Raw genomic sequence first — 13566 nt, forward strand, 5'->3', positions numbered from 1 at the left:
CAGCAGCCCTGCTTCCCTGAGTGGGAGCTCACTGGAGTGGGTGAAATGGGGTGTGGGAATGGGGTGCTTTGGTGACAGCCTGAGGAGAGCTCTTCCTTCAGCAGGGAATTGGCACCAGGATTGGGAATTGCTGCCTTTCAGCTGCCCAAAATCATCTTGTGGCATAGCTGACTGGCTGAATATCAGGCTACATGGCAATCCTTCATCCAGGCTTGTGTTTCTGCAAGTCACAGAATCACAGAATTTCCAGGTTGGAAGAGACCTTTAAGATCATCGAGTCCATGTTCCAACACCTCAACCAGATCATGGCACCCAGTGCCACATCCAGGCTTTTTTCAAACACATCCAGGGATGGTGACTCCAGCACCTCCCTGGGCAGATGATTCCAGTGTTTGCCCACTCTTTGTGTGAAAAACTTCCTCCTCAATTCCAGCCTGGATCTCCCCTGGCGCAGCCTGAGACTGCGTCCTCTTGTTCTGTCAGTGCTGCCCGGAGAAAGAGAGCGACCCCAGCTGAGCACAGCCCCCTTCAGGAGCTGCAGAGAGGGATGAGGGCACCTCTGAGTCTCCCCAGCTGAGCACAGCCCCCTTCAGGAGCTGCAGAGAGGGATGAGGGCACCTCTGAGTCTCCCCAGCTGAGCACAGCCCCCTTCAGGAGCTGCAGAGAGGGATGAGGGCACCTCTGAGTCTCCTTTTCTCCAGGCTGAGCACCCCCAGCTCCCTCAGTGGTTCTCCACAGGGCTCGTGTTCCCAGCCCCTCAGCAGCCTCGCTGCTCTGCTCTGGCCACTCTCGAGCCTCTCAAATTCCCTCCTGAGCTGAGGGGCCAGAGCTGGACACGGCCCTCGAGGTGTGCCCTCACCAGGGCAGAGTGACCTCCCTGCTCCTGCTGGCCACACCATTCCTGACCCAGGCCAGGATGCCATTGGCCTTCTTGGCTGTGGTTGTGATATTTTATGAAAATCCCTTTGCTAGGATTTTCTTCTCCTGAGAAGCTGAAGGGCCTCAGCTTCAAGTCTAAACAATTTGTGATCTGCTGCTGTGGGATGCAGCGGGTGCTTCCTCAGTTGGTCAGTGTGGGATGTTTCTGCTTGGTGGCCAATCCAGGGGGCAGCAGCTCTGGGACTCTCTGGGAGTCACAGAACTTAATATTCATTCCTTTCTATTCCTGTCTCGCCTTCTGATGAATCTTTCTCTCTGTTCTTTGTAGAATTGTTATAGTGTGGTCTTTTTAATGTAATATAGATCATAATATAATAAACCAGCCTTCTGAAATGGAGTCAAGATCTCTCCTTCCCTTCACCAAGTCCTGACTGCCCTGAAGACCCACGGTAATATATGGTGACCCCAGACGTGGCAGTACTTGGCCACCTGGGCACACTGCTGGCTCACGGTCAGTCTTTGTTGGTAGAAAAGCCACAGTCTTGTCTTGGCCAAGTCATCTCCAGAAATGACAGCAGAGAACACAGCCCCTTGTAGCCAGTGATTCAGCCAGACAGCAAGGACATCAATATTCCAATAGCTGTGCTTAAAAGCCCATTTCAGATTATTCGGCGCTGTTAAACTGGTGACATCAATTAAAGCATTGAAGTATTGGCACGGGGAAGAAGCATCATTACAAAGCAATAAAAAAAAGGGGTTTTTTAAAAAAAAAGCAGGACCTGGAGCAGCACATCTGTATCGTGGAGCAGAGCTTGGTCTGCACACTTCAGACTGTTCTAAACAGCCCCACAACACATTTTAGTGTGCTGCTTGAGATGCTGTTAAAGCTATTTCTCAGGAATTCAGGGGTTTTTTTCAGGTGATGAAACATCTTTGATCCCCACCACGGCAGCTCCCGACGCTCAGACTCAGCTCATCGATTTTTATTTGTATGGCTTTGTCAGTCTCTCCTTTATTTTTTTTTTCCCCCTAATTTCAGGTTTATGCTTGTTTTAGCAAGCAACCAGCCCGAGCAGTTTGACTGGGCCATCAATGACAGGATAGATGAGATGGTGAACTTCGAGCTGCCCCAGCTGGAGGAGCGCGAGCGGCTCGTCAGGATGTACTTCGACCAGCACGTCCTGAAGCCAGCCACAGAGGGCAAGCAGTGAGTGCCCCTCACAGCTCTCCCACCTGGAGAATTTCTTCCCTTTCCTCTCTTCCCTTTCCTCTCTTCCCTTTCCTCTCTTCCCTTTCCTCTCTTCCCTTTCCTCTCTTCCCTTTCCTCTTTCCTCTCTTTCCTCTCTTTCCTCTTTCCTCTCTTTCCTTTCCTTTCCTCTTTCCTTTCCTTTCCTCTTTCCTTTCCTTTCCTCTTTCCTCTCTTTCCTCTTTCCTCTCTTTCCTCTTTCCTCTCTTTCCTCTTTCCTCTCTTTCCTCTCCTCTCTTTCCTCTCTTCCCTTTCCTCTCTCCTCTTCCCTTTCCTCTCTCCTCTTCCCTTTCCTCTCTCTCCTCTTCCCTTTCCTCTCTCTCCTCTTCCCTTTCCTCTCTCTCCTCTTCCCCTTTCCTCTTCCCCTTTCCTGTGTATTCTGTCTATAAACTCTTTCCACAAGCAACAGAAGATTTGGGAGATGCCTCTCGCTATCTCAGTGTGATGCCATCCCAGATTTTTTGTTGTGCCCTTCAAATCCAGGAGGCAGTAATGCAAGCAGGGCTCTGCAGGAGCTCCCGTGCTGTGGCTACACATCCACCAAAAGGTTCTTCTGCCTTTCAGGAGGTTGAAGCTGGCCCAGTTTGATTATGGCAAGAAGTGCTCAGAGATTGCCAGGCTGACCGAGGGCATGTCCGGCCGGGAGATCTCCCAGCTTGCTGTGGCATGGCAGGTGAGTGGGGCTTTTCCCCTCCCCTTTTTCCCCTCCCCTTTTTCTCCTCCCCTTTCCCCCCCTTTTCCCCCTTTTTCCCCCCCTGGGAGGTTGGAGTGTTTGATTCTGGAGTCTCAGCTCACCTCTCCCTGGAGAAGTTCCGTTTGTCCATAGTGTGGCACCAGATCCCTGCTGCCTCTGGGGTGGGTGTTGCAATCTCAGCACAATTCCTCATCCCATACACAGGAGGATGATCCCTAGTGGGAGTTCCCTTGTGGAATTCAGGTCAAGCAGGTGAGTTTGGGGTCACTTTGGGGTGTCCATGCTGGCCACACTCATGCTCCAGCTCCGGAGGCTCAGCGGAAGAGAAGCCTGATGTTGGTGCCCTCGCTGGGGCACTGAGCCATCCTCCCCTCTTTGTTCCAAACCCTTTCAGTGCCATTTGAGCTGTTAAAGGAACAAAACTGGAATTGGAGCTGAAAAAAACCAGATATTTCTTCCATACATAAAAATAAGAAACGCAGTCACTTGGAGTACAGTTATTCACATGCTCAGCAAGCTTTATGGTTGTTTTTTTATTTAAATCAACTTTTCACCTTGTTTTGTCCCAGCTGCCAGTTTCTTACTGGATTGTGTATTTTCATCAGCTAACCTAGAAATAGCAGCTGGAGGAATGTGCTCCAATTTGTGTGTCGTGTAACCTACTCGTGTCAGCTTCCTTTCAGGGCTTGTAAAAACAAAGTGGCTTTTTGTTTAGCTCTTAAATTTTTAATTTAGTTCAGCAGCTCACTGACACCTGACGAAGTTTGTGCGTTTCATTCCTTCTACTACTGATTTTCCACCTTTTAAGGAACAGAAATATTTATCCTTTCTAGTATAAATTCATTTTAATTGCAGTAGTCATGAGCTGAGGTCCAATTAGTTCTTATTTTATTCTGTGGTAGCACACAGCTGGTTAATTGTCCTGTATAATTTTTATGATATTGAATCATATTTCAAAATGTGTGCTGTCATCTGTCCCATGTGTGTGAAAGGCTTTGCTGCCAACTATTTCCTGTAATAAGAAGTTGTGATAAATGATGCTCTGCTTTTTATCACCCCTTATCAGCAAGTTTGTCATTTCTCCCCAGGAATGACCTCAGCTTTTATCATTTATCCTTTAAGTGCTGGTGAAGGAAGGAAAAAGCTGGGGGTGACTTAATTTTCCCTGACAGCTTTTAAAAATGCACCTCGTGCTGCCAGCACTGTTAACGAGGTTTGATGTCAAATTGCAGCAGGAAGTTGTTGTGCTCCTCTCTGCTCTCATCAAACACTCAAAGGGCTTTAAAAAAAAACACTCGGGAGAGGGGAGTGGGGAGAAATATCTGAGCTGGTTGGATGTAGAAAGAAATTTTATTTGTGGTGAAATCAGGGTGGAAATCAAGGTGGAAATCAAGGTGGAAATCAGAGTGAGGAGAAATATCTGAGTTGGTTGGATGTAGCAAGAAACTTTATTTGTGGTGAAATCAGGGTGGAAATCAGGGTGGAAATCAGGGTGGAAATCAAGGTGAAAATCAAAGTGAAAATCAAAGGGACCTCATTTCTTGTTGGTCAGGAAGGGGAGGGGGATGTGCCAAGGGTCAGTGGAGCCCAGGGACTGGGCATGAGGGCATCCAGGCTGGCATGAGGATTGTCTGGGAGCTGCCTGCCAGAGCTGTTGGTACTCTGGGGGTTTTTTTCACTCACTTGTGATTTGAGCTTTTGTATTTTTCATCTCTTTGTAACCCTGCAGTTCTTTAGTGTAGAGCTCCACACTCCACGGACAGTGGGAGCTGCTGCTTCCCCATTTTGGGCAGACACAGCAATTCCTCTCCAGGCCTGGCAATCAAGGACACCTCAGGCCCCCCCAAAAAAATGAGTTTAGGGGCAGCAAACTTGGAATAAATCCCTTCATTTCCTGAGGCTGTAATTGGAAGATTAACCCCCAATATACAAATGACCCAAACTTATAAAAATATGAAAACCTGTGACTTGTCCATATTTTGAACAAGGAATTTGGAGTTTTGGAGCTGCTGTTCCTGCCAGGAGCCCTTTGGGTTTTTCTGTGTGAAGCCCTCAGCAGCTTTGGGGTAAAGCCCCCCTCCAGGCAGGTGAATTTATTCATCCCCCAGCTGCTCTGCTGGGTGCTGGTGGTATTTTAGGCCCTGTTTTAATGCTGGTGACTCCTTGTGGGATCAGGGAAGGTTTGAGGCTTCGTTTTCCAGCCTTTCTGGCAGTGTTTTCCTGCCTCCAGTCCCTGCCTCCCTGCTCTCCTTCCCGTGGTGCTGGTGCACCCCTGTGGATGGCTGTGCTCTGAACTGGGTCAGGGAGACAAAAATAGCTTGGCAGGATGAGTTAACTGCATAGCTACAGTGCTCAGGGTAGGTAGGGGCTGGAGGAACCAGAAATTACTCCAAAAAATCCTCCCCAGGCTGGCTGCAGCAGCTGCAGGGTGCTTGTGCACCACAGACACTCTGTATTTCTTACGTCTCATAGCAATATCTCTCTTTTTGGTCTTTTAATTCCCTTTTAATTCAAGGTGCTGCCTGCCAAAGGTGGGAAATAATCTGATTGCAGAATATCCTGAGCTGGGAAAAGCCCTCAGGGATCATCCAGGTCCATCTCTGGGCCCTGCAGGGGTCAGAGCCCATAACCCCACCCTGAGCCCCTTTCTGAGGCACACCTGAGCCCCAGTCCTGGGCACTGGAAGGTTTGTGTGGCCCTGGTGGGGTTTGGAGCCTCTGGGATCATCTTCCCCTCCTGAACTGGATCCCAGAGATGGTTTTGGGGGAAATTCTGAAGCTTTAGGAGGTGAAAGCACCACAAGCATCAGCTCTTCCCTGGGCCACTCTGTCCTGTGCCCTTGCAGTGAGTTCCCACGAGGATTCTCCTGCCAGTATTGCCTTTAAAAACCATCTCAGTAAAACTGAGCAATATCTGCAGCTTCCAGAGGCTTAACTCCACCATCAGCTGCATGGGAGATGGATTGGCTGTCACTCACACGAAGTTCTTCCAGCCTGGCTCTGGCTGTCCTGAATTTACCAACAGGAGGAAAGAAATAAGAAGCAGAAAAGCCAAGAGTGTAACCTCTAGCACTGGGAAAAATATTGCTGTCTGGCACAGCCAAGAGAGTGCGTGCTAAAAATCCATTTTAATCTCTTCTGCAGAGCTCTGAGCATTCCCTTTTGTCCTTGTGCTTTTCCATTGCCCTTTATGGCTCCAGCATGGACTCGGTGCATTTTCACCTTAAAAATTCCCCTCGGCTCTGTTGCCAGTCGTGTGCAGACTTCCCAGCCCCGTACTCAAAGCTGCTGATGTGCTTTAGATAAAATGTCAAAACCTGAAAGCAACCTTTCACTATTCCAAGCTGTAATCTTGGAAAACTGTTTTGGCAGCACTTCAGGAGAATTCCCAGGAGTTTTATGTCCCAGTGTGAGCTTCCTGTCATTTCCTTGCCTTTTATGCCACTGACATTAATGCTTTTTTTTACTCCCTGAACCTTGTTTATGTTTTAAAAATAGCTGTTGTATTTTTGTGGGGGATTTTTTTTTTTATTTTTAATTTCATCAGGCTATTTTCATTATAAATGGGATTTAAATGATACAGATGAGTCTGGCCAGGTCCAAATCAACCACAAATCTTGGCTGAAATGAAACACGAGGTCATTCAGGCTGGACTTGTCATCTGTTCCATCCTCACCAAACACAATTATTTCGTGGTTGGGTTTGAGGGATAAAACAGGAGCTGCTGCACTGGAGAAAACGGGTTAAAATTTGCCCCTGCAGGAGGCAGAGGTATGAATATAAATGAAGCTTGGTACCATTTTGATGTGTGTGCAAGCTACTCCCAGAAGGGGCAGCTGCTTCTCCCATTTGCTTTCTTGACAAGAGAGGGCCTGAGGCTTTCTAAAAATAGAAAGTCATTGAGAAAATCAGCAGAGCATGAACTGCACAGCTTTGCAGGAGGTTCCACCCTGGGCTGGATGGGCTGTGCAGTGCCAGGGAGGAGGGCAGGCGAGGCATCCTGAGCTCTGGCAGCACAGAAATGCATCCCAGCAAAGCTCTTTTCTTTTTTCATTTCTAAACACCCCACCAGGGCTGCGTTGGGAGCCCTGGGACAAAAAAAAATGTCAAGGGGGTGAGGGAGGTCTGAACAAAACCTTTGCAGTGTTCCCCTTTTGCAGAGAGGACAGGAGAGGTGCTGTGGGAATATTTGGCAGTGCTGAGGATCCTGCTCAGGCAGTGAGGGCAGCACGAGAGCCTTTGAGAATAAATAAATAGAGAATAAATAATGCTAATAACTAGAGAATTCTCTGTTTAGCGACCTGTGCCTTCCCAAGGCCAGGCTTTGCTCCTGGTTTTAGGCAGGACTTGTCGGTGCTGCCTGGAGGAAGGATGGCAAAGGGTTTGCAGAAGGAAAGGGTTTGATGGTGCTGGCAGGAGAAACCAGCACCTGCCAGCTCTGCTGGGTTGTGCAGTGAGACCTTTTGTGGTCTAACCAGTTCCCCTCCAAAAAAAAAAAAGCCAAGAAAAATAGGTTAGAGGAGCCTGAAAACCAACCTGAGCCACCTTTTGCTCATTGCTGGAAACAATAATTCCTCCTGCAGTGAGGTATTTCTCCGTGCATCTCCTCACTGCTGCAGTAGGCAGCTCCAACCCTGTGGTGCTGGCAGAGCAACAGCTCACCCTGGGCTTTGTCTGCTCCCCATGGACGTCCCCGGGCAGGGCAGGTGTGAAAGGCTCACACTGGAGTTTGTTCCTGTGCTGCCTTTGCTGTCGGGCTCCTTCCATGCTGGGGTTGATGCTTTGCACCATCAATAATTGATGGAGCCTGTGTGCAGCGCCTCAGAATCACTGCAGTGTGTCCTGAAATGCAAGTTAAAGGCACTGGGACAGGGGACAGAACCTTGGCACCTGAAAATCCAGGATCTGGGTGAGGTTTGGGGCTCGTAGGGGCGGGCAGGATGGAAATCCAGGATCTGGGTGAGGCTTGGGGCTCGTAGGGGCGGGCAGGATGGAAATCCAGGATCTGGGTGAGGTTTGGGGCTCGTAGGGGCGGGCAGGATGGAAATCCAGGATCTGGGTGAGGTTTGGGCTCACAGGATGGCTGTGGGGAGCTACAGGGTTCCCACCCCTCATCCCAATCCGTGTGCAGCCAGGGGATCCGTGTGCAGCCAGGGGATCCGTGTGCAGCCAGGGGATCTGTGTGCAGCCAGGGGATCCCTGTGCAGCCAAGGGATCTGTGTACATCCAAGGGATCTCTGGGCAGCCAAGGGATCCTTGTACAACCCTCTGTACAGCCAAGGAATCTCTGTGCAGCCAAGCTCCCGCACTCCCTGAGCTGCTCACGGGAGCACTTGCAGAGGGAGGAACCAGATTTAGAAATCTGCAGCTCGGGGGCTGCTCTGTTACCTTGGAGATGGGTGCAGCTGACAGCACCAGCATCCTTCCCCTGTGTGCTGTGCTGGCATCTCAGGGGGGCCAGGCTGAGCCCCAGCTGTCCTGTGTGTCCCCTGCACAAGGGACGGTCCCTCTGCTGCCTCACAGGCCGGCTCCCCTGTGGGACAAGGGTGGCAGGAGCTGCCAGCCCTTTCCCCAGGGAGCTGTGGTCACCTTTGTGCTGCCTCTGCCAGCTGCAGGGTCCAGGGTTTGCCAGCAGAACTGGACTGGGGACTCGGGAAGCATTTGAGTGCAGGGTGGGAGCTGCCACAGCACTGAAGTGATGCAGGGGAGGTTCCTGAGGGACTGCACGAGGAAAGCAGGATAAGGCACATTAAACATCATTTTAGAGGCACATTTAACATCATTTTAGAGGCACCACGTTGCCCATGTTCCCCCCAGCGCTGCTGTTTGTTCTGTGCGAGTGTTTAAACAATTTTCTGTTGCTTTGGATGGGGTGGTTCCATCATCCCCTGCACCCACCTCTCTTCACTTGATTGGCTTCACACGGGCAGCTCTTGTAGAGCAGGAGACGGAATTTGAAGGAGCCAAATGTGGGGTCTTTTCTTCTCAAAACAAGGCTTCACATGTGCAGCTCTTCTAGAGCAAGAGAGGAAATTTAAAGGAGCCAAGTTTGAGGGCTTTTCTTCTGAAAATAAGGCTTCACATGGGCAGCTCTTCTAGAGCAGGAGAAGGAATTTGAAGGAGCCAAATGTGGGGTTTTTCTTCTCAAAACAAGCCATAACAATGCAGGTCTTCTAGAGCAGTAGAGGAAATGTAAAGGAGCCAAATGTGGGGTCTTTTCTTCTCAAAAGAAGGCTTCACATGTGCAGCTCTTTTAGGGCAGGAGAGGAAATGTAAAGGAGCCAAATGTGGGGTCTTTTGTTCTCAAAAGAAGGCTTCACATGTGCAGCTCTTTTAGGGCAGGAGAAGAAATGTAAAGGAGCCAAATGTGGGGTCTTTTGTTCTCAAAAGAAGGCTTCACATGTGCAGCTCTTCTAGAGCAAGAGAGGAGATTTAAAGGAGCCAAGTTTGAGGGCTTTTCTTCTGAAAATAAGGCTTCACATGTGCAGCTCTTCTAGAGCAGTAAAGGAGCCAAATGTGGGGTCTTTTCTTCTGAAAATAAGGCTTCACATGGGCAGCTCTTTTAGAGCAAGAGAGGAAATTTGAAGGAGCCAAATGTGGGGTCTTTTGTTCTCAAAACAAGGGCTTTGGCTCCCAGGAAACCCAGAGGTGGGCAGAGCTTGTTGCACACCACCAGGAATGAGAGCCCTGTGGGGGAAATCACACCTAGGGGAGGGAACAGCTGACAGGGAGCAGCCTGAGATGTCCCCTGATGGTGGGACATGCCACGCCTGAGGTGTCTGAGGTGTCCTTGTCCCCACAGGCAGCAGCCTACGCCTCGGAGGACGGCGTGCTGACCGAGGCCATGATGGACGCGCGCGTGGCCGACGCCGTGCGGCAGCACCGGCAGAAGATGGAGTGGCTGAAAACAGAAGGTGCTGAAGCAAGCAAAGAGACTGCCAGGAACCCCCTGCTGCCTTTCCCCAAAGGGACACCGGTGTGAGAAACCTGCAGGATTCGCCCGAGGAGAGAAAAAAGGCAAAGGTTTGGTGGGATGGCCCCTGGAGAGCAGCCCTTGGTGCCAGGGAGGGGCTGCCGTGGGTCTCGTGGTTTTGAAGTGCTCCAGAGAAACAAAATGGGTTCAATGAGGCAGAAACAACTGGATTTATTAAAGGACCCCTTGGTGAAACACCACTGGCTGTGTTGGTCTCTGTGGCCTGACCCCAAATCCTTCTGAGCTGTTTCTGCAGTGTCCCAGCACCGAGGGCCTGTGGGAACCCGGGCATTGTCCAATGTGACACTCATACATTGAAATCTGTAGGATTGTCCAATGTGACACTCCCAAACATTGAAATCTGTAGGATTGTCCAATGTGACACTCCCATACATTGGAATCTGTAGGATTGTCCAATGTGACACTCATACATTGAAATCTGTAGGATTGTCCAATGTGACACTCCCATACATTGAAATCTGTAGGGTTTGTGCTGCATTGGAATCTGTAGGATTGTCCAATGTGACACTCCCATACATTGAAATCTGTAGGATTGTCCAAGCCTGACACTCCCAAACATTGAAATCTGTAGGGTTTGTGCTCCAGCAGAGGCGTTTCTCACCCTTTCATCCCCAGCTCCTGCCCATGACACATCTCCTTGCTCACTTGGGTTACCCTTCAGGGTAAGTTTTTCTCAGGAATGTGGATTTGGGGGGGATTCACTGCTGAGTTGGAGTCAACACTGGTGGTGTGAGAGCAGCCCCACATATTTTTTCCCCCAAGTAAACCACTTTTTATTAGGAGAGGTGAATTTGGGCCACACAGATGCAGCATGGTCTGAAGAGAGAGATGACTGGAGCTTGTTTGCTCCCACTGCTGCCATCAAGCTGCTCTTGCCACACAGATTTTCTGCTGCTTTTCTGGAACAGCTGGGAAAATGTGCCATTGTCAAGCCCTGAGCACGAGCCCGTCTTGATGAGATGACATTTGTTCTACTGTGCATATGAAGGACAGGTTAGAAAATCTCCTGTTGTTTTTTTTTTCTGTGTTTGAACTGGATTTGAACTCTGTGCTCTACTCTGAGGCCTCTTCTGTAGCTACACAGCTCAAGCACGTTGGCCTGACCTGAATCTGTGCCCTTGCTGAGCTGTTCTGCTCGCACAGGAGCTGCCACCAGCCCCACTGTGCCCGTGCTGAGCTGTTCCCTGGCAGGAGCTGGTGAGCTCAGGAGCAGAGAGAATTATTTCCCGGTGTCCCTGTCCTTGTGGGACACCAGCAAATCATTGCTGAGGCTGCAAACCCTCCCTGCCTGGCCTGCCAGCATCCCCCACAATAATTCCCTGCTCTTTCCCCCTGGAGAGGCACTTGAGAAGCTGCTCCCAATTTGTGTGGCCCCGTGCCACTCACCTGGTGGCAGGTGCATTGCTGTGGGCTGGGGAGGGAATCTCTCTACAGCCAAACCACACCTTTGATGTTCAGAATTATTAAAATTACTCAAACCCCACTTTTTTTCCCCTTCCCTTTCAGCCCAGGTGTAGTTGTCCTTCAGTCAGGGCTGGTTATTCCTGGTTAATCCTGGCTCAGGATTGGTTATTCCAGGCTTTCCCTTTCCTGCTCAGCTCCCATCTCCTGGGGCATGACAGAAATAATTCCAGCTAAGATTTTACTAAAATTATTTCTGTCAAAGCCCAGGAGATGAGAGCTGAGCAGAGCCACTGCTAAACCCCCCTGCCAAGGAATGATTTCAGGGAGCTCTGCTCGTGTGATTGCCATCCCTGATTGTGCCACAAACCTGCAGCTCCTTCCCTGGGCAAAAGTAAAAGCAGATTTCAAAATTTAAAAAGGTAGAAGGAGAAATTTGTTAATAGTAATTAAAAGAAAGAGTAATAAGAATTAGAATAAAATCTTTAGCATATTTTAATAAGAAAAAAATTCTCACCTGTCACACTTGGTGCTGTTGTTTCATCCCCAGCCCTGTTGCTCCCAACTCCCCTAATCCTGCCTTGCCAAGCCCCTGCCCCTCTCCTGGAGGTGAATCCGTGCCCTGCTGCCCTCTGGACACCTGGGCCTGCTGCTGTCACTGCTGCTGTGCCATGGAAGGTGGCAGGAAGGGGCAGAAAGGCTCCCTGTGCCCCTCAACTCCTGGGATTGTCCCTGACCCCCTGAACTCCTGGGATTGTCCCTGAACCCCTGAACTCCTGGGATTGTCCCTGAACTCCTGGGATTGTCCCTGACCCCCTGAACTCCTGCGATTGTCCCTGAACTCCTGGGATTGTCCCTGAACCCCTGAACTCCTGCCCCATCCAAGATTTCAGTGCAGGGATTGTCCCTGAACTCCTGGGATTGTCCCTGTGACCCTGAACTCCTGGGATTGTCCTTGACCCCCTGAACTCCTGGGATTGTCCCTATTCCCCTTAACTCCTGCCCCATCCAAGATTTCAGTGCAGGGATTGTTCCTGACCCCCTGAACTCCTGGGATTGTCCCTGAACTCCTGGGATTGTCCCTGTCCCCCTGAACTCCTGGGATTGTCCCTGTCCCCCTGAACTCCTGAGATTGTCCCTGAACTCCTGGGACCGTCCCTGTCCCCCTGAACTCCTGGGATTGTCCCTGAACTCCTGGGATTGTCCCTGTCCCCCTGAACTCCTGGGATTGTCCCTGAACTCCTGAACTCCTGGGATTGTCCCTGTCCCCCTGACCTCCTGCCCCACCCAAGATTTCAGTGCAGGGATTGTCCCTGGCTCCCTGTCACCTCCAGGGTGACCAGTGTCCCCAAGGAGGTGGCACCCAGCTATCCAGCGCTCCAGGCAGCCCCAGAGGGAGGCAGCCCCAGGCTGGGTTTTCTCCCCTCCTGAGCCGCAGTGATGAGCCAGCAGCAGTTTTCTTTTATTCTTTCCCGTTTCTGAAGTGGTGTTTTGTGCTGGAGAGCAAACCCCAGAAGGATTGGTGGGCAATCCATCACTCCCATCCTGCCTGCTCCACTGGCAGCGTCCTGCTGCCTCAGCTGGGGGACAGATTTACAGCCTGGGGGACAGATTTACAGCCTGGCCAGCTCTGCCTGCTCCCCGTGCCATCCTTGGCAGGGTTTGTGTGAGGTGTGACAGGCTGGGAGGAGATTCCAGCTCGTGGCTCCCTGCTCTGGGCTTGGGAAGGTGGGAATCCCTCAGGAAACACCTCCCAGCCGGCTGTGTTTGTGTTTGGGGTGGAGAAAAGCCACTCCGAGTCCTCTCTTGGGTGCTGGGGTTCATTTTCTGCTCTGCTTTGTCTGCACGGAGCCTGGGCCGTGCCCAGGTGTGCCCAGACTGGTGGAACAAGCCCTGCAGCCTCACCTGTGTGCGGGGTGGCAGCCCCAGGCAGGCTCAGAGCTGCTCTGTGGGGCCAGCGAGGGGCAGATGTTGGAGATCCGGTGCCTGGTGCAGATTTCAGCCCTGCTGGAACGGGAAATGATCCCACTTTTCCTGCTCTGTGCCAAAGGCCTGCGATTCCTCTGCTTTTCCTGCTTTTCCTGCCCTTCCAGGCAGTGGGAACCAGAGGCTCAGGCTCCTCTCTGCAGGCAGCTTGCGCCCACAATTGAACAGTGAAATATTTTGCTTTAAAATCAGTTTTGGATCTTAGAGCTGCCCTGTTTTCCCAGCCAACGGGAGCCAAAAATCTGTCCCAGGATGTGGGGGGAATCTCACAGCCCTTCCTCAGAGGTCAGGACAGCTCTCCCCACACCTTCCCAGCCTTGTTTGCACCTCCTCCTGTCACCCCCCTGCCCAAAAACTGGGGAGCTGC

The 13566-nt window shown here is 50.9% G+C and overlaps 1 protein-coding gene across 1 annotated transcript in view; it reads left to right on the forward strand.

Annotated features, from left to right (window-relative positions):
- Window positions 1-9991, forward strand: part of ATAD3A (ATPase family AAA domain containing 3A) — a 29518-nt gene extending 19527 nt beyond the window's left edge. Inside the window, exons 14-16 of the mRNA XM_038159919.1 lie at window positions 1919-2086; window positions 2690-2798; window positions 9621-9991. Of these exons, the coding sequence (XP_038015847.1) occupies window positions 1919-2086; window positions 2690-2798; window positions 9621-9800 (457 nt within the window). The 3' untranslated portion in view covers window positions 9801-9991. The remainder of the gene's footprint in view (window positions 1-1918; window positions 2087-2689; window positions 2799-9620) is intronic.
- The last annotated feature ends 3575 nt before the right edge of the window (window positions 9992-13566 follow it).

Source organism: Motacilla alba, chromosome 21, assembly GCF_015832195.1.
Source record: "Motacilla alba alba isolate MOTALB_02 chromosome 21, Motacilla_alba_V1.0_pri, whole genome shotgun sequence".
NCBI classification, from domain to species: Eukaryota; Metazoa; Chordata; class Aves; order Passeriformes; family Motacillidae; genus Motacilla; species Motacilla alba.